This window comes from Ceratotherium simum, chromosome 13, assembly GCF_057802395.1.
Source record: "Ceratotherium simum simum isolate JZ-2026a chromosome 13, ASM5780239v1, whole genome shotgun sequence".
NCBI lineage: Eukaryota > Metazoa > Chordata > Mammalia > Perissodactyla > Rhinocerotidae > Ceratotherium > Ceratotherium simum.
Genome location: NC_141912.1, coordinates 2,031,210 through 2,053,096, shown reverse-complemented (window position 1 = coordinate 2,053,096; position 21,887 = coordinate 2,031,210). Strand labels below are relative to the sequence as shown.

The 21,887-nt window shown below is 37.7% G+C and overlaps 1 protein-coding gene across 2 annotated transcripts in view; it reads left to right on the top strand.

The window, feature by feature from the left end:
- The window catches only part of GMDS (GDP-mannose 4,6-dehydratase), a 619,043-nt gene that overhangs the window by 254,880 nt on the left and 342,276 nt on the right, over window positions 1-21,887 (top strand). For both annotated transcript variants that reach the window (XM_087437913.1, XM_087437914.1), the window contains exons 5-6: window positions 20,218-20,410; window positions 21,276-21,380. In XM_087437913.1, coding sequence (XP_087294039.1) covers window positions 20,218-20,410; window positions 21,276-21,380 — 298 coding nt within the window. The remainder of the gene's footprint in view (window positions 1-20,217; window positions 20,411-21,275; window positions 21,381-21,887) is intronic.

The following is a 21,887-nucleotide window of genomic DNA, read 5'->3' as shown; positions in this document are numbered from 1 at the left end:
GTGGGCCGCTGAAGCGGAGCACACAAACTTAACCACTACACGACTGGGCTGGCCCCAAAGAGATATATTTTAAAGTCGCTTTCAGACTGTGGTATTATTTTCATTTCCTCTGGAGTAAATTCTTCTTTGAATTGTAGATCTTATTGGTTCTGTTTTTAACATTAGCATTCTTTTGTAAAATTTTGGTTTGCAGACCCTTATTAAAGAGAACTGCTTTCTTTCTATCCTTATCTCTTATTGTTAATGGTTTTGTGGTTGCCATCACTCAGCCTCTAGAATATTCTAGTCCAGAACCGTATTGGTGGCTTAGAGTTTCCATCCAGCTCTGATATTGGAAATCTAATAGGTCTATTCAATGGCAAACCCTATGTGGCATCTTGGAGCGGATGCTCATGTGAAGCTTTGTCTGCTGCTGTGTGCCTCTCTTTTTAGACAACTTAGCTTTATATTAAAACAAACAAAAACTTCATAGTTTCAGGCTATCGGAAGCAGCTTTTTCATCTTCCTGTATGGGCTGGGAAATTATACCCCATTCCTTGGTTTTAAGCAGCAGTCTGGCTCAAGAGTCTCTCCTCACTAGGTGCTTTTAGCCCTATTCCCCTTTTACCCCCAAGGGCTGAAATTCAACTTCTGCCGAATTCTAGCCTTGACTTCCAGCACGTCTGCAGCTTTAGCCTCACTTGCTGCTTTGTGTTTCATCAGCTTCTATTTTACATACACAACTATGTATTTTTAATTTTCTTCTTTTAAATTTCATCATTGCCGTGCTTAGGATATGCATGGATAGGGGGTTGTAGCCTTAAAATATGGCCATATGTTTTACTATATTGACTTGAATTATTTAAGCTAAGGTGTTTGAACTTCAGCTGAAAGCTAAGGGGAGCCATTACACTTTTAGAAGAGCGTGACCTGATTAGATTTCAGAAAGATAATTCTGGTAGCATGGAGGATGGATTTTAGAAAGCCAGATAGGAGGTTAGGAGACCTGTTTGGAGGATATTGCCTATATGTAAAGGGTCGTGAGAGACCCAGGGTGTTAAATGGGATTGATTTATAAAGGATATTAGGCTTACCAGGAGCAATTGCAGTATATTGGGCAGTAATCCAGTGATGCCTGGGTGTCACTCACCTTCAGGACCAGCCTTGATTCCTGATTATGCTTGTCATTGTATTACTCACTGGCTATTTGGAATAGAAGATGGAGCATTTGTTTCCTTTGCTTCTATTGATCCTCAAATTAGTTAAATTGATGATTGCTGGATACGTGTGGTATCCTCATTACATGAAAGAGTAAGGGCTGGAAAGGACTTTATTTTGGAGAAAGAAACTGAGGCTTAGAGAGGCTGATTTGTTGGTTATTGACAAAATAAGCACTAGAGCCCTAGTGTTTTAATTAATTGCCATCAATAACTTCCTGTGTCAATTTCTTCTTGTTTCTCGTCTATCAATTGCACATACCCATGCATCTTTTCCCTACCCAAGGGAATTACTCATAACAAATTAGTATTTTTTCTGCCTCTGAACAAGTTCTAATTGTATTTTTTTTTTATAAACTCCAACTGGATACTGATTACTTTCCCGTTTTACTTTGTAATCACTTTCCTTTTGTTTTCATTTCCTCTTTGCCTAACATGCCATAGTTAAGGCATCATTCTTGTCCACCCTCCTGTCCTCGGTGTCCCTACTTTTCTCACATCAGTTCACAGATCTCAAGGAAATAGATATCGACCTACATTGCTGCAAGTATCATTATGGACAATATTCAAAAGAAATTAAGACATAAATCATGTTCAATGTGACCTTTGTTTTCCTGTAAAATTTAAATTTTGTACTGCATAGCAGTTTCAATGTGGAAAAAAATTTGAAAACACAGCATTTACTTTTTTCTCATTTTGAAAGTATGTGGCTAATAACTGCTTGTATACCTTTTTTGTTATAGAAAGCTAGTACTTTTAAGATAATGTTTAATACCACTAAAAAAATACTAAAAGCATTAGTAATAGTGATACTGTTATTAATAATGTTTTCCTCTTAGAGACTACTTTAAAATCTTGCTGAATTGCCTTAATCTTATGCTTACATCAAGTTTGTTACATCATTTTGTTGTTGTAGAAATGATTCCTCGTTAGAAATGGCACATGGAATTTAGAAAAAGGCATCTAGAGAGTAAAGAGCAATTTTGAAATCACTGTCTTTTCTGAGGATATCTGCCATATTTGGTGATATTGGAATACTCTACTCTTATTTATTCGTTCCCTCAACAAATATCTCTGAATGCCTGTTACATGCCAGGCCCTGGTCTGGGCACACAGTGGAGAACAAGATGGAGATAGTTGGTGTTACTAACTTTGCCTCTAAAATTCATGGTTTCTTTTATGCATCATCTGCTTCTCAGTAGAATGAGTTGCTTCAAAGGGAGCAGATTAAGCATATTGTTCTTCAAATATCACTCAGTTGAAGACAGACTTCTATTTTGTTAATTTAGTGCTTAATCAGACTTAAACGAAGGATGTGCCTCATTTAAGACTTCTGGACTCCTAATGAGCTGGTTTATGATCTTTCTATTCGTATCCTTTATTATTTTACAATGCCTTAGTCATTGTACCCACTTCCTGGCTTAGAGTTCACAAACCAAAGAAATCTAACTTTTTTTTAACCCTCTCTTCATGTGATAGCTGCTCTGTTTCCTTGAACATTTTCCTTGTGTTCTAGATATTCTTTGAGTTCCAGGTGACTTTCTTAAAGTACGATTACCAGGACTTCACGGACTCCCTGGGGTCCAAGGATCATGGTCTTCTACAATGGGACACTGCTTTCTGTTCTCTTTGCTCTGCTCTTTTTGGTGAGACTCCACATTTTTTTGGCTTTTTAGCATCAAACCAAAGCCTGATATCTTCAGGAAATATTTGGAACACTGAGGACTTGGTCCAATTATTCTTTTTTTTATTTCTTGTCTTAAATGCATTATCTTCAAATGGTCCAATTGGAAGTGTCTTGCCATTTTTCAAGCCCTTTAGGCAGCTCCATGCGATCTTGCAGTTAACTATTTCTAATGTCACTTTCCACTTTTCTGGGAAAACAATGGAAGTTTTGGAGATTTTTATAGTGTACCTCCTTTCCCAGATTATTTTCAAAACATTAAATAAGGACAGTCCCTAAATTAGCCACTGACAGGATCCGCTTTTTGTGTTTTGCTCTTCCAGCTTGTGTGTTTTAGTTTTCTGTCTGGAAGTTCCTGTTTGTGGTGGGGTAGGGGTGCTGGGGATGGTGCTTACGAGATGGGATTTCCTCCCACTGGCAGAGTTACTGTGATTACTTTGTTGAATGCGTGTGTCAAGTACTTTGACCATCTAGGCGAATTATATTTGCTGCTTTCACCCTTGCTCTTCCTTCCCATGTGCATATTTATCCCTTAAAGAGTTTTGCACAAGTAAGAAGGCAAGATTGACTCTCACAAAGCCACCTTTGCTTTCTGCCATGACATATTTTTAACAATTCATTGATTCTGCCCATTACCGTACACTGCTAGATTTTTCACTGTGGAAATGACATCAAGCAACCTGGTGATTTGAGTTCTCCTCCAGTGTGACGGACCTTTTTATGGATTAGTTACATTTGCAGTATGCTGGCGTTTTCATCATAGTACATATTGTTTTATAGTATCACTCATGACTTCTTGAATGCCCATCAGTCTTAGTGATTTGCCCGCGTTTTTGTTTGTGTCTTTAGATCTTGAACAGCTCGGTATTCATCACTGTTCCTACCTACCTGCTTCAAATAGTAGTTTGAGAATCAGAACCTCTCTTGTGTCTTCCACAACCAGCAGAGAGCAAATTCTTGTAGCTGTCTCTCATGCCTCTGCATTCCTTCTGTACCTGGATCCCTGAGCTGCCTTCTCTATGTCTGGCTGTACTTTTTTTTGACTTTGGATTCTTGTCCTTGAACCCGACCTTATTCTTTCTTGAGCGGTACAGTCATGCACTGCATAACAACGTTTCAGTCAATGACAGGCCACATATACAACAGCGGTCCCAAAAGATCAGTACCATGTAGACTACGTGTGTAGTAGGCTATACTATCCATGCTTGTGTAAGTACACTCTGTTGTTCCCACAACGATGGAATTGCCTGACAACCAATTTCTCCCCATCATTAAGTGACGCATAACTGTATTTTAATTTTATCCCAGTTTAATGAATGCACATGTTTCCCTGTTTTGCTTGCCAGTTTGCCACACAGTTCTTGTTTGTTTTGAGCTCCTGGTTCTTCTTTCCAGGGCTTTCAATAAAATATTTTCAACAAAACATCTAGGTCTCTTGTGAGGGGTTACTTTTTTAAACAAGCCTTTTGTACATTTCTCCCATGGCTTAAATATTTTTTCTGTATTATTCCTTCTAAAATTGATACACTATATGCTGTTTTTGGAAGAAAGAGTAAATCAAGAGAAAAGGAGGCAAGAAGGATGGAAAACAGTTTATTACCCACATAGCATATTGCTGCTTTGGTCAGCCTTGCATTGTGACTTACTCACAAACACTTGGATATGCCAGTTGCCAGTGGAGTTAAAGCTCCCTAAACTGAGTTATGTGTCCTGCCTAGAAGCTTTAGCTCTACTCTTGTCTTGATGAACTCTTCCTATGTGGATAACCGAGGCCTCCATTATTGCTACCTAAGGCCATGTTGTAGCTTCTCAGACTCAACCATTTCAGTGAGTTCTCATATTTTTTGTTCAGATGGTCTATTAACTAAAGAATGATTAGCCATTTAGATGCAAAGTTAAGTGCTCACTGCTTACTTTAATGTTATAGTAGTGGCCATTTGAAATCTAATTAGAGCACTTGTAAAATAAAAGTTATACTTTATAATAAATAATGAAGACTGCAAGATGTTTGCTGTGTTTCAGTCCTCTTATACACAGCTGAAGTAACTTTTTATTATTTTGTCTGTACAGAGAGCACTCCAAATTACTATAATCTGAATGGTAACTGGCAGCTAAAATTAAATCCTGTAGTCATCTCTGGATTATCTTCAACAAATATTTTTAATCCTTTGGTTTAATATTTTAAGGCTTTTGGTTAAGTACCCCTTTTGGTTAATCACACCCTGCCAACAGAGAGCTTAGAGAGTGTTAGATCATTTTGTACATGTGTGTTCAAAATAATTCAGAAGATTAAAGTTATAAAAATTATGAAATAGATCTCAAAGCTAATTCGATTATTCACTTTTTGATTTATATGGACAACTCCAGTGTCACATGAATGCCTTAGTTTACTTGTGTAGTTTTAATACTTAGTCATTGAGGTCAGGAACCTATTGAATGATTCAGACCATAGAATAATTAAGGATGTAACAATAATGCCTTTAAATTATGTCCATCCAAACTCAGAATGGCTGATAAGAGCTCATTGTAGCTGGATACGAGTTCTGAGAGAGATTTAGGGACTTTTCTTCTTTAAACACATTCTAAAATACTGAAGCTCTGTTATTACCACTTGATATAGAGCAGATTCTTAACTTTTCTTATGCCATGGACTTCTTCAGCAATCTGATGACATCTATGGATATTCTCAGAATAAAATTTTTAAAAGTATAAAGCAAAACACTTAGGATTACAAAGGAAACTGACTACAGTCATCTGTCACTATCCGTGAAAGATTGGTTCCAGGACTCCAGTGGATACCAAAATCCGAGGATGCTCTAGTCCCTTATATAAAATGGCAAAGCATTTGCATATAACCTATGCACATCCTCTTATATAGTTTTCTAGATTACTTACAATACCTAATACAATGTGAATGCTATGTAAATAGTTGTTATACTGTACTGTTTAGGGAATAATGACAAGAAAAAAATCTGTACATGTTCAGGACAGACACAACCATTGTAAGCCTTTCGATCTGCAGTTGGCTCAATCCTTGGATGTGGAACCCACAGAGGCAGATGGCTGACTGTATATTTATGTGTTATTATTACAGTATTTAAAAGCCAGGTTTGTGATATAATAATGTGACACAACTCATTATAGAACAAGAGCTGGAATGGGTCTAGTAACCACTCCGACTTCAAAGCAGTGATGGGCACAAATGATACTTAAAGATCCCTGCAGCAACTATGCTGCAGTATAAAAATGTCTATCATCTCCGTTGATGAAAAAGTCACATGTAGTTCTATTACTACTGAGGATCATTGCTTATATTCAAAATTGAAGGACATTTTAAATTTCAGATAGAAGTTAGTGAAAATGAGGATGTACATTTTTCTTATCCAAATCCATGTGCCCCCTTGAATTCTATTCATGGACCCTGTGGACCCTTGGTTAAGTATTCCAGTGTAATTAATTTCATTAGGTCAGCTTACTTGTTATTTCTGCTCATTTATAAAGAATCTCTGTGAGTATCACTCTAGAAAAATTTGATAGTTACTTCTGGTGCCATTTTCTTATATAAAAATCATGACAGGTTTTTCTGTTTATATCACCAGCTGATATACCTCTGTAAAACGGACAGGCAAAAGATGTCTGATGTGGCTGATATATGATATTTGGCATCATAAAGTATTTTTAAATTGAGATTTTCTATAAAACCACGAAACTTAGTTTAATTGTTATCTTTGTTTCGAGTTGTAGCCTATCTTAATTGAGAAAGCAAGAACAGTTTTGAGGAATGGGGCCAGAGATTCTTGGAGGATACAGAAGCTGGCAAAGAATTGTGATCAAGGAGGTATCATTCCTGAAGTGAGGGAAGAAACCCACCAATTCAGAAATGAAGATTCTCAAACTGAAAGAATGTCCTTAGGACCGCTGATCTTCCTTTTGGTATCAGTAAATGGGAAGAGCTAGCAGGTTGGTAAGGTATTACAGTATGCCTGACCTTCCAGAACAGAACTGTGGCTTTTAAAGAAAGCAAAAACTTTAGAAAACTCTTAAGAGTAGAGCACTCTATATTTTTTCTACTCTGATTAGTAAAAGTTTCAATTTGCCTTTGTGGGTAAAAAGTAAACTTGTGAAAAAAATCAATGTGTCATTTATCCATTCAACAGATATTTCCATGTTTTACTGTGTACTTAGCAATAGAGATGAGGGATGGAAAACCCTGGTGCCTCACAGTGTGGGAGGTGGACAGATAGACAAAAGCAGTGTGGTATGGCAATGACTCATCAGAGTCGTTAGGGAGCACAGGGCATTTGGAGATTGTTGTCTTGTCCTATATGATGAAAGTTCTGATTCTCTATGGGAGTCCTTAGTCTACTTCGAGTATTTCAAAAAACTTAATGGAAGCTACATATTAGTTTATCTTGAGCATACAAAGGCTAACAAAGATGTCACATGTGTTTAGTCTGGCTAGAATTCATCACTCTGGTGGGGTGATAACCTTATGATCGTTTGATGTTCCAAGTTATAATTATAAATGTTTTTGAACAAAAATATAATTGCAGTAAAATGAGGAAAAAATCATATAAAATTGGGTTTATGAATGTGAGGAATAAAAGATTCTGAGCTGGGCCTTGGCTGGGCTGGGGTTATGAGAGCTGAGACTGGGGGTGTAGTACACAGTGAGAAGGCCCAGTGAAATGATGCCCTTTGTTCCTCTGTTCTAGAACCACTGTTGTTTCCCCAGCGCCTGCTAAACAAGCTGTAGACTGGCATATAAGGCCTACTCCAGAATGGCCTTTACTGATATTTACAAAATTAGTTCCTTCTGTTTCCTTTACTTTTATCCATCTAAACCTGAGACTCCTTATTTCCCAAACATGGCCAGTTCATTTGTCTCTCTTTTTGCTCGTGCTGACCCATCCATTAGAATACCTCACATCCCCTCATCTCTACTTCCTCATGTTGGCCATTTCCTCCCCGAGCCTATCTTTGGTCTATCCTTGTCATCTCTCCCTCCTGTAAGTTTCTGTCCCTCACCTAACCATACACACATACTTTGTAACCATCTCAATCATGCCTTTCTTAATCCCTTTTACATCCAGTTTGTAGCCTCTTCACACCCATACCCATAAGGCAGGAGAGCAGGACAGGGGTCTCCTTTGTATTTCCTATAATCAGGACATGGACACATCACCCTGCTGCTCATAGTAGGTGGTCCTTAAACAGGGATCCCTCCTCCTTAGATCCCCTTGAGGAAGCCCTTCTTGCCCACTGAGCTGCAGTTCTTCTAGATCCACACCTGCCTTACTCTTATTGCAGGTGTGTTAAAACAGATTTGCTTCAGTAAATGTGAGCTCTGCTGGGCTTCTGCTAACTGGGAAAGACTGGTTTATGATGAAAAGTAGTGTTTTATTGTTACTCTCATTGATGAATAACTTTCACTTGCAGATTCAAAGTCATGAGGAGCAGTCAACAGTGCCACTGCTTAGTCATTTCCAGCTCACTTCTGTCTCTGTGCAGTCCCACGCCAGAGGAAGTTTTCTTCTGGTCTCTGGTTGTCTTTTCCCACATACAGTTCTTTCGCAGCAACAATCTTCTCTTTTTCTGAGGTGACATTTGTATTCAGAAAACTTTGGCTCATTCATTGAGATTTTAAAAATCGAACTTGCTTCATATATAGAAGTTCACTTCATTATTAATTGTATAATAAGGTCATTGAGAAATTACGTGCCCAAACTTCAGACTTAATGCCATCTTATTTATTTAAGTAATATTTCTTGAGCACTTTCTATGTGACAGGCACGCTTCTAAGTGGTAGGAAGTATGAGAAAAAAATAAAAACAAAGATCCCGGCTGGCTAAACAAATGAAGACATGAGCACTTAGAGTCCAGTGTGCCAAATACTCTGAAGAGAAGCACGGAGGGAGGGGATGGAGTGAAGGGAACTATTTGTTCTAGATGGCAAGGTCACGGAGGGCCTCTTGGGGGAAAGAAATGAAGGAGTGGGCCATGCAGGTATTTGGGGGCAGGATGTTCTGAGCAGAGGGAAGAGCAAACACCCGTGCCATGAGGTAGGGCTCGCTGGGAGCACTGGGGGACCAGTGGGGCTGGCATGGAGCCAGGAGGAGAGTGTGGCTGGAGAGGCCAAGTCATATGGGACTTGGAGGCCACATCATTGACCCATCAGGGCCTGGAGAGGCAACAACATGTTTTACAAATAATTTTGCCTATCTTTAAATTACTCCATATATTTTTCTTTTTATTTCAGGTGAAAAGCCTGAAAGAAGTTAGGCTTTATTCATCAGTTTATCATGAAATTCTCTTCTGCTATGTTTGAAATTTTTTTCCTTACTAAAATTGTTATTCAGATACTTTTTTCCAATTTATTTATACTTTAGAAGATAATAGTTCTATTAAGATATATAGGATAATTAAGTATATGTTTCATTTAATTTGTTATAAATAAATACAACTTTTCTTCAAATGGCTTTTCATTTTTAAACTTCAGGTGCATTTTGACCTGTGTGCCATTTTAGGGAATTTAATAGTCAGCAGAAATAGTCAAGGTCTCTGCCCCTATGAAGCCTACAGTCTAGTGTGTGTGTGTGTGTGTATGTGTGTGTGTGTGTGTGAGAGAGAGAGAAAAGAAGAGAGAGTAGGAGTATTGCTTTTTTCATTCACTTCAGCTTTTGCTTTTAGTATGTTTTAGAATTTTAAAAATGAGCACTCTTTTGTCAGTATTTTGAGGTAAGAGTACAGTATGTAAAGAGAAAGTACGAGGGAGAATCTGTGGGGCAGTTCTGATGAACTGCTTGCACTGCGCACCCTCTGGTGATTGAGAGCCATCTGCTTCACTCTAGATTCCAAAATTTAGATTCTAAACTAAGGTTTGATGCAGACTTGTTCCCTGAGAGTTCTCATTATGAGAAAGAGAACTAGTCCTCGGGAGTCAGCATGAGAGATTTAGGATCAAGGTAAGAATTAGTTTGAATACTAGAAAACCCCATGAGTGGGGCAGTGAACCTCACCTGGAAAGTTTCAGAGTGGTTTCTAATCAGCAATCTCTCAAGGAATATTCAAGATCTCAAGTTCAAGGGCTGGAATTTCTGACCTCAAGTATTCCATTTTGGAGACCATTTTTGATAGGTAAAAATGGCAACACTCCAGTAACCATCACTTGGCAACCACTGTGCTAATCAGAGACAGTTCATGTTCTCTTGTAATAATCTAATATAAATAACATTTTAATTGTTGTTGTCATCAATATATTTTTCTTATTCTACTTGGTTAGAATGTCCTCCTTCATCTATGCTCAATTTTCATGTGGTTATAAAAAGGAACATTTATTAATAATGACTTTGAACAGGCGAAAGGGCTTTAAGGATGGCGGAATTATCATTATTATTTGTTTTGTTTGATGTGAGGCCTAGCACAGTGAGCCCAGGCCTGCCGTGCTAATAGTCTGATATAATTAAAACACTTCTAGAACTTAACGTGCCAATCTGTAGGCTGTGAAAAGTTGCAATGCAAATCTTCAGTCCTTTTATCTGAGTCCCCCACAGCCCTTTAGGAAATCTATCTGTTTATATCTTTGAATGTTGATAAGAGCAATTTGTTTTATATTTGAACTTAAATTTTACTAGTTTCCTTTGACTTTAAATCTTTCTCTGCTTCTTCAAGGCTTTACTACTCTCCTCTGAGACTGCCCTGACAGTGCCTTAAGATAAATATATCTCACTACAAGGTCTCTGGATGTTTCAGTAACATTGCTCCTACACTCACTTTATTAATTATGATCTAATTTTTCTTTACTCAAAATTCTACATCTTTATAGTATAACTGTTAGTTTGTCATAATTGTTATGCTAAAGTTTTGAAATTTATGTAGAGTTGTATCTGTCTTGCTCTTTGAAATTTTACCTATTTCAGTACTATTACATTTTCAACCTTCTTTTATCATTCTGCTAACCCGTTTTCTTTTCTACTAGTTCTTGTATTTTTATTTTGATATTTTGATATTTGACATTTAAATTCCTCATTAGTTTACATACTGTCTTCATTCATTCAACAAATACTGGGCCAAACAATGTTTTGGGCTCAGGGGAGACTGAACAAGCTAAAATCCCTGCCCTCAGGGAACTTACTTTCTTATTTTTTATTTTTATGGAGGAGATAGATAATAAATAAGTAAACAGATAAAATAAATATTAAAATGAAGAAGAAATGAAGCAGTGGGAATGCATGGATAAAAAGAGAGGATGACAAGCACTGGAGTTTTTTGGATGGAGAGGAAGGCAAAGAAGGCCTGTCTGAGGGGTGACATTTGAATAGAGATGGGGAGGAAGGGAGATCGCGAAGAAGGAAGAGAACATGTACACAGAGCGGACACAAGTGTAAAGGCTCGAGGCAGGAGCTGGCACCAATCCGAGGACAGCAGAATGGCCAGGGAGGCAGATCATTAGTGAGAGAATACAGTGGTAGGCGATGAAGGGGAGAAGTTTCTGGGGGCCAGGTGGGAGAAGGGCTGTAGTTGAACGAGAGAGAGGCTATTGCAGTAGTTTCTGTGAAAGGTGATGGCAGCTTACGTAAATAAGGGTGCTGGAGATGGAAGTGGTGATAATTGCTCAGATTTCTGTGAACTGTGAAGGACAGGAGGAGCTATGATTCCTAAGTTTTTGTTTTGAGCAGTTGGTGAATAGGTGTCATTTATGCAGAGGGAGGGGTCAAGGGAAGAGTAGTTTTGGTGACAACATCAAGAATTCTGTTTTGGGCCAGCTCAATGTGAGATGATATCAGGCATGCCAAGTAGGCAGGAAGAAATGTGAGGCTACTGCTCAGGGCAAGGCTGGTTCAAGGCCCTGGACGCAGTGAGACACCTGGAAGTGAGTGGGGAGGAGAAAAGCTCCAACACTGAGCCCCAGGGTCGGAGTAGAGATTGCAGGACAAGATGGCACAAGAGCCTGCAAAGTTGCTGCCAGTGAAGTGGAAAGAGAACTAGAAGAATGTGGGGTTCTGGAAGCCAAGTGAAGAAAATGTTTCTAGAAGGGGAAGGTATGGTGATATTTTGTAGGCTTGAGTTTTTTTAATTAGTTATTTTTCTGTTTTTATTAGGTGAAATAAGTTCCTACTGTTAACTGAGTCTCCATGCCTCTGAAAATGTAGCTCTGTTTGTGATTGGAAACACATTCTATAATTCATCCTGCAGTATTGAGAAAATATGGAAAAAATAATGATAAAAATTTTAAAAGTTACTCAGTCTTGGCTCTGAAATATGACTATGGTTTAGTTCAGGAGTCAGAAAGCTTTTTCTATAAAAGACCAGATAGTAAATATTTTTATTTTTGTGGAAAATCCATTCTGTGTCACAGCTACTCAACTCTGCTGTTACAGCGCGAAAGCAATCATAGAGAACACCTAAATGAATGAATGTGCTTGTGTTCCTATAAAACTTTATTACGACAACAGGCTTGAGGCCAGATTTGGCCTAGGGGCTGTATGTAACTTTGCAGACCCCTGATGTTTTGGTGTATTTCAGAATCACCCTTGTAACCATTAGGAATTTATCAAGCTACAAAGTACTATTTGCTCTCTCTTTTCTTGTTATAAAAGGAAGTCACATAATTTGTTACTCTATATTATAAAACACTTTGTGAACAATTAGATTTTATCAGCCAGTCCTATTCCCCAGCATTTCGAGAATCAGACATGCTTAATTTTTGATGGAGTTATCTAAAACTCTGCACACATGCAACCATCCTCTTCCTGTCCCCATCCCCCTGCCTCATTTACTTTCTTCAGCCTGAGTGCTTTTAATTGTTTTCCATGATTTATGTCCTCTGAATAAGGACCTATTAATTATCTAAATTGGATTCCCTAGCATAAGTAAAAGCTTTTAAGTTGTATAAAGTCTTCTTACCCTATGTTCCAATGATTGAGGCACTTATATGAGGACTTTTGGTTCACCATGAATGTAACATATGATTGTATAATGTGTGCAACATATGTAACATTCACCATGAGTATAACATGTGGCTCCACCACTTACTACAGCCTCTCTGCTCCATTTTAGTGCTTCCCTGTTCTTAGGATTAAATTATATACATACAAAATGCTCTGAATAATGTCTGCCCCATATTGAGTACTCAAAAAGTACTAGCAATTCTTTTCATGTGGCTGTTTAGATAGTGTGTATATAAATTAAAAAATAACCAAAGAAAGAAAAAAGACAACATTCTCTTTGCTCCTCAAACTTGACTAATCCCTTCAAAAAGAGTGAAAATAATATTAGATTTGATTTTTAAATATTTAACATTTAAATATTTAATATTTACATAAATATTTAATATTTAAGATATTGAAAGATAACTAGTGTTAGAAAGGATCTTAAAGATCATCTTGTTCAGAGTTTCTTCATCTGTGAGTCATGAATTCCTAGAAACTATAGGCAGCATTCTGTGTGTGTGTGTGTGTGTGTGTGCACACTCACGCATATGTGCATTTCTGTCAGTGTGTCTGAGGCTTTCATGAGATCCTCATAGTCTGTATCCCCGAAATGTCTGAGCCCTGCTTTCATGGCGAGCACCATTCCAGGAGCGGAGACCTGTTTGCAGTCCCAGCTCTGCTGCTCCTGACTTCTGTGTAACTTTTATCAAGTCAGTCCCTCTGAACCTTGGGACCTGGTTTCCATTTCTCCTAAAATTGTTGTAAAGCTCCAACAAAGCCACTTTTGAGTTGTCAAGTGTCCTATAAATGTATAGTTGTGCGTTGTACTGTGAGAAAACTACGGCCAGGGAGAGTGGTTGAATGGTCTGCTTAGGGGATACCACCAGGTGGTCCCAGAGCGCTGACACACCCATCTCCTGAAGCCTGCTCAGTGCACTGTCTCCTCAACGTGGGGCCGCAGCTTTTCCTGAGAACACAGTGGCCCAGTACCAAGACTATTCAATGGGGAAGGAATAGCCTTTTCAACAAATGGTGCTGGACAGCTGGACATCCATATGCAAACAATTAATACATACCTCTAACCCACACCATATATAAAAATTAACTAAAACTGGTCTGTAGACCTAAATGTAAGAAATAAAACTCTTAGAATAAAATGTAGAAAAATAAGTCTTAATGTTCTTGGGTTAAGCAGAACATTGTAAGATATGACACCAAAAGCACAAGCAACAAAAGAAAAATTAGATGAACTGGGCTTACTTGCTTCATAGGACACCATTAAGAAAGTGAAAAGTGTTTGTACACCTTAACCTTACACAATACTGTATGTCAATTATAGCTCAGAAAAGCTAGGGGAAAAAAAGAAAGTGAGAAGACAACCCTTACAAGGGATGAAAATTACAAGTCATATATCTGATAAGAGATTTTTATCCCAAATATATAAAGAACTTTTACAACTCAATAGTGAAGAGACAAATAACCCAACTTAAAAATAGCCAAAGGATCTGAATAGACATCTTTCCAAGTAAGATATACAGATGGCCATAAGCACATGAAAAGATAGTCAGCATCGTTAGTCGTCAGGGAAATGCAAATCAAAACCACAATGAGAAATTTGTATGAAACCACAAGCCTGGAGCCAACGCAATCTTGAGAAAGAAGAACAAAGCTGATTTCAAACTATATTAAAAGTTGTAGTAATCAAAACATTACAGTATTGTCATAAAAACAGACACATAGGGTCCGGCCCCGTGGCTTAGCGATTAAGTGCGCGCGCTCCGCTACTGGTGACCTGGGTTCGATCCCGGGTACGCACCAACGCACTGCTTGTCCGGCCGTGCTGAGGCCACGTCCCCCATACAGCAACTCGAAGGATGTGCAAAGGATGTGCAACTATGACGTACAACTATCTACTGGGGCTTTGGGGGCGGGGGGAGGAGGATTGGCAATAGATGTTAGCTCAGAGCCGGTTTTCCTCAGCAAAAAGAGGAGGATTAGCGTGGATGTTAGCTCAGGGCTGATCTTCTTCACACACACACACACACAAAAACAGACACATAGATTAATGGAACAGAATAGAGAGTCCAGAAGTAAACCTGCACATAAGTGCTCAATTAAATTACAACAAAGGAACCAAGAATATACAATGGGGAAAGGACGGTCTCTTCAATAAATGGTGTTGGGAAAAGTGGACAACCATGAGCAAAAGAATGAAACTGAACCCCTGTCTTATACCATACACAAAAATTAACTCAGATTGAGTTAAAGACTTGAAGGTAAGACCTGAAACCATTAAATTCCTAAAGGAAAACATAGGCAGTAAGCTCTTTGACATCAGTCTTCGTGATGATTCTTTGGATTTGATGCCAAAAGCGAAGGCAGCAAAAACAAAAATAAATAAGACCACCTTAAACTAAAAATCTTCTGCACAGCAAAGGAAACCATCAACAAAATGAAAAGGCAACTTACAGAATGGGAGAAAATATTTGCAAATCGTATATGTGATTAGGGGTTTATATTCAAAATATATAAAGAACTCATATAACACGATAGCAAAAAAACAATTCGATTAAAAAATGGGCAGACGATCTGAATAGACGGTTTCCCGAAGAGGAAGAGGAAATACAGATGGACAACAGGTACGTGAAAAGGTGCTCAACATGACTCATCATCAGGGATATGCAAAGCAGAGCCACAGTGAATTATCACCTCATATCTGTTAGAATGGCTGTTGTCAAAAAGACAAGAGAGAACAAATGTTAATGAGGATGTAGAGCAAAGGGAATCCTTGTGCACTGTTGGCGGGAATGTAAACTGGTGCAGCCACACTGGAAAACAGTATGAAAGTTCCTCAAAAAATAAAAAATAGAACTACCATGTGATCCAGCAATTCCACTTCTGGATATTTATCCAATGAAAATGAAAACACTAACTCAAGAAGATATATGGATCTCCGTGTTCATTGCAGCATTATTTACAATAGCCAAAACATGGAAGCAACCTAAGTGTCCGTCTGTGGATGAATGGATAAAGAAAATGTGGTATATATATGTATAATATTACATATATACACACATATATGAAAATATATATGTATATTTTGTATGTATAATATATACACACACATATGAAAATGTGGTATATATATATGTATATATATACACACACACACACGCACAATGGAATAATATTCAGTGAGAAAAGAAGGAAATCCTGCCGTTTGTGACAACATAGCTAGACCTTGAAGGCATTATAGTGAGTGAAATAAGTCAGAGAAAGACAAAAACCGTATGATCTCACTTATATGTAGAATCTGAAAAAAAATGAGCTAGTAGATACCGAGAACAGATTAGTGGTTACCAGAAGCGGGGCATGGGGGGTAGGTGAAATGAATGAAGGGGGTCAAAAGGTACAAACTTCCAGTTATAAAATAAATGTCATGGGGATGTAATGTACAGCGTGGTGACTGTAGTTAATACTGTTTTGCATATTTGAAAGTTGCTAAGAGAATAGATCTTAAAAGTTCTCATCATAAGAAAAATTTTGTACCTGTGTGTGGTAATGGATGTTAACTAGACTTGTGGTGATCATTTTGCAATATATACATATATCGAATCTTTTTTTACACCTGAAACTAATAAAATGTTGTAAGTCCGTTATATCTCAATGAAAAAACAAACCATGCCCACTAGGATGTCTGTTATCAAGAAGACAAATCACAAGTGTTGGGTAGGGTTTGGAGAAATTGGAACCCTCATTGACTGCTGATGAGAATGTGAAATGGTACAGCCACTTAGGAGAACAGCCTGGCAGTTCCTCAAAATGTTAAATATAGTGTTACCAAGTGACTCTACTACTAGGTATATATCCAAGAGAAATGAAAATATGATAGCCAGAAGAAGCCAGTCACAAAAGGCCACATATTATATGAGTCCATTTATATGAAATGTCTGGAATAGTTAAATGCATAGAGACAGAAAGTAGATTAATGGCTATAGAGGTGGGGATGGTGGGATGGGAAGTGATTGCTAATGGGTACAGAGTTTTGGGAGGATGAAAACGTTCTGGAATTACAAGCGTATCTTGTTTTATTGTACTTCGTTTATTGCGCTTCGCAGATAGTGCGTTTTATAGAAATGGAAGGTTTGGGGCAATCCTGTGTTGAGCAAGTCTATTGGCACCATTTTTTCAAGAGCTTTTGCTCGCTTTGTGTCTCTGTCACATTTTGATAATTCCCACAATATTTCAAACTTTTTCATCATTATTATATTTGTTATGGTGATCTGTGATCAGTGATGTTACTGTTGTAATTGTTTTGGGGCGCTATGAACCGCACGCATATGAGATAGCAAACTTAATTGATAAATGTTGTGTGTGTTCTGACTGCTCCACCTACTGGTCATTCCACCATCTCTGCCCCTCTCCAGAAGATCTAGCTAGGATAATTAATGAAGGTGACTACGCTAAACAACAGGTTTTCAATGTAGATGAAACAGCCCTATATTGGAAGAAGATGCCATCTAGGACTTCCATAGCTAGAGAGGAGAAGTCAGTGCCTGGCTTCAAAGCTTCAAAGGACAGGCTGACTCATATTAGAGGCTAATGCAGCTGGTGACTTTAAGTTGAAGCCAGTGCTCGTTTACCATTCTGAAAATCCTAGGGCCCTTAAGAATTATGCTGAATCTACTCTGCCTATATGCTCTATAAATGGAACAACAAAGCCTAGATGACAGCATATCTGTTTACAATATGGTTTACTGAATATTTTAAGCCCACTGTTAAGACCTACTGCTCAGAAAAAAAGATTCCCTTCAAAATATTACTGCTCATTGACAATGCACCCTGTCACCCAAGAGCTCTGATGAAGATGTGCAATGAGATTAATGTTGTTTTCATGGCTGCTAACACAACATCCATCCTGCAGTCCATGAATCAAAGAGTAATTTCGACTTCTGAATCTTATTATTTAAGAAATACATTTCATAAGGCTATAGCTGCCATAGATAGTGATTCCTCTGATGGATCTGGGCAAAGTAAATTAAAACCTTCTGGAAAGAGTTCACCATTCTAGATGCCATTATAAACATTTATAATTTATGGGAAGAAGTCAGAATATCAATATTTACAGGAGTTTGGAGGAAGTTGATACCAACTCTCATGGATGACTTTGAGGGGTTCAAGACTTCAGTGGAGGATGTAACTACAGATGTGGAGGAAATAGTGAGACAACTAGAGTTAGAAGTGGAGCCTGAAGATGTGACTGAATTGCTGCAATTTCATGGTAAAACTTTTAACAGATGAGAAGTTGCTTCTTATGGATGAGCAAAGAAAGTGGTTTCTTAAGATGGAATCTACTCTTGGCAAAGATGCTATGAAGATTATTGAAATGACAAGAAAGGATTTAGAATATTCCACAAACTTAGTTGATAAAGCAGCAGCAGGGTTTGAGAGGATTGACTCCAATTTTGAAAGAAGTTCTGTGGGTAAATGCTCTCAAACAACATTGCATGCTACAGAGAAATTGTTCGTGAAAGGAAGAGTCAATCAATGCGACAGACTTCATTTGTCTTATTTTAAGAAATTATCACAGCTACCCCACCCTTCAGCAACCACCACCCCATCAGTCAATAGCCATCAACATCGAGGCCAGACCCTCCTCCAGCAAAAAGATTATGACTTGCTGAAGGCTCAGATGATGATTAGCATTTTTTAGCAATAAAGTATTTTTTAATTAGGTATGTACATTGTTTTTTAGACATAGTGCTATTGTACACTTAATAGACTGCAGTAGAGTGTAAACATAACTTTTCTATGCAGTGGGAAACAAAAAAATTTGTGATTTGCTTTATTGTGATATTTGCTTTATTGCCATGGTCTGGAACTGAATGTGCAGTATCTCCAAGGTGTGCCTGTAGATGGTAGTGATGATTGCATAATGCTGTGAATAACATGAAAAACCATGGAATAGTAAACTTTAAAAGGGTGAATTTTATGGTATGTAAATTTTATCTCAATAAACTGCTAGTTAAAAAGAATAAAGTAGCCCCAAATTTTGCTTTCTTGGCTTTGAAAGATTGTGGGGGAAACATCGTTTTTTTCTGTTTTTATCTCATGGCTGCCATTGACCTTTACTGACAGGCCTAGATGACCTGAGTTTAGTGGTCTGAGTCAGGTCCCTGGTGAGCAGTCACCTAAGTTACCTAAACACTCTGTGCGTGGACAAGGCTGCAGCTTCTGCTCAGGGGACACTGCGGCCTGGGCAGCAATGAAGCCCAGTAACCTCACTCAGTCCAGAAAGAGGTTTTTCCAAGTGAAGACTGAGGTTGTTCACCAGGCAGTAGGGAAGCATGTTTGTGTTTTGCCCAAATGTGTTTGGCCTGTGAATAAACCGGTGACAACGATTTTCTGCCTTAATTTTAGGAGATTTGAATATTAGGTTAATTTGTTTATTGTGTTTACAAATAATTTAAGAAAAAAGCATTTCAGTAACATTTACTTTTAAAGAATACATTAAAGAACTGCAAAATATTTTTATTTTTATTTATTTATTTTTTTGAGGAAGATTGGCCTTGTGCTAACATCTGTTTCTGATCTTCCTCTTTTTCTTTTGTTTTTTTCTCCCCAAAGCCCCAGCACATAGTTGTGTATCATAGTTGTAGAATTGTAGCTCTTCTGTGTGGGATACCGCCTCAGCATGGCTTTATGAGCAGTGAGTAGGTCCGTGCCCTGGATCCAAACCGGCGAACTCCAGGACGCTGAAGCGGAATGCGAGAACTTAACTGCTACGCCACCGGGCCAGCCCCTTGAGTTATTTTTTAACACTCTCTTCTTAGCAGTCATTCAACTCAATATGCATTAGCACCTTGCTGTATTCAGTGTGTCTCATAACTAAAAGATTATATATAATGTAATATACTAAAAAGTCATTCATGTAGCTTGATTAGAAATAGAAAATAAAATATTTCTTTTTAAAATCAACTGTGTTCTAAAGCACATGTTCTCAAACTTCTCTGTGTGTAAAAATCAACTGGGACGCATTAAAATTGTGGATTTCTTAGGCTTGGTTCAGTCTGAAATTTTTTAGGAACGCCCCAGATTCTTCTGAGGAGCAGAGGTTTGCAAACACTGCCCCTAGGGATTTCAGCCTAGAATTAGGAGGTGATATGTGTGGTTAAAGTGTTCTTCGTTACCATAGATAATTGATATGTATTTCTTATGATATTTTCCAGCCATTTGATGTTAGAAATAGATGATATCCATACTCTTATTCTGCTATTAGAAAATATTTTCTCACAAACATAACATTTCAAAGTGCGTGACATTGTAAAAAGTCTTTGTTACCCCTGTCAGCATCTGTGTTGCTGTTACCTATTAATGTAGCACTGTCTTCACTTGCCGTTTCCAGATTTCTTTTGACCTGGCTGAATATACTGCAGATGTTGATGGAGTTGGCACTTTACGGCTTCTGGATGCAGTTAAGACCTGTGGCCTTATCAACTCTGTGAAGTTCTACCAAGCCTCGACAAGTGAACTTTATGGGAAAGTGCAAGAAATACCCCAGAAGGAGACCACTCCTTTTTATCCTCGGTCACCATATGGTGAGAATGCACGAGCGCAGCCTTGCACATATGCTGCATTCTCTGTGGGCATGGGGTGTGTGTGTGTTTCTGCTTTAATTCTGTTCGTGTCTCATGGCTAAAGTCATTTGGGTGTGAGATTAACATTAAGGTAGACTAAAGTGACTAGACTTGTTGAGAAGCATACCTTTATACATTGCTAACTACAAGTATTTGCTGCCATTGCCTCCAGGGTGAAATTACCACCTCACTTCACCATCCGTGTTTATTCAACCCTTCCATACAGATCACTTTAAAAGGAAAATTAGACCCAACACGATTCTTTTTACTGAGCTGTTGTGAGATTGTGCTGAAGTGATAAAGTTTTGTGTTTTTTATTTTTCTGAGGGAAGTCTCCCTGAGCTCAAACCCTTAAAAAAACAAACAAAAAACGTCTATTGTATCTAATGTATTTGTAAAAAGAGTATTCACAAAGGACTTCAGTGATAAAATTTGAAAGCAGCTAGAATATTAAGATCCTATATTTTCCACTTTCTAATTCGTTAACAGTAAGAAAAAGGGAATAAGACCTAGGAAAGGTCAGCTTGATATATTGCACACACTATATTTGAATCAAATAGATTGCGAAAGAAAGAACTGTTTGCATTACAAAAGTAAGAAATTCTTAAATATTTCTTTCTACACACGATTAACTCGCAAAGGAACCTTTATTTTGTGTTTGGCTTTTAATTCATGTTTTTTTCTATCTTGATACATTACCAATTATAACTTTTGCAAGTTGTTACTTGTTTAAGATGAGTGAAAATCACTGTCTTTTATAATTAAAGACCTTGTTTTTTATAATTCTCACTGTCTTTTATTTGCTTTTAAAAAATTATTCCAACAGGGGCAGCAAAACTCTATGCCTATTGGATAGTGGTGAACTTCCGTGAGGCATATAATCTCTTTGCAGTGAATGGCATTCTCTTCAATCATGAGAGTCCTAGAAGAGGTTAGTAAATATATTAATGGAAAAGAGAATTTCAGACTTTAATAACAATAAAAAAGTTGTATGTCTATTGTGCATGTATACTATATAGACTGAAAAAAATTTCACATGTATTGTTAACTATTGTGAATATCAAGAAGTGGTAAATGAGGAAATGTAAGTTCAGCCTTACTTATTAACTTTGTTGTGTTTTTTATTCAACGTGAAAAAACTGAACAGTGTTCCAATTTTACCATTTTCATTGGTAGGTCTTATCAAGCATGTTTTCAGCCTAAGTGTTAGGAAGTTTCTATATGAATGGAAAGGAATAAGGTTTATAATAGTAAACAAGCAACTGTATTGTAAACTAATACTTGTTTCCGGAAGTCACTCTTATTCACATAGACTCAACTTGTGTAATCTTTACATTTTTTATTTTGAATCAGTTGGATATTCAATATTCTTTCTTTACATTCCATTTAAACAGACGTCCAGAAATTACTATGCTGCTAGCGTATATTTTAAAATAAA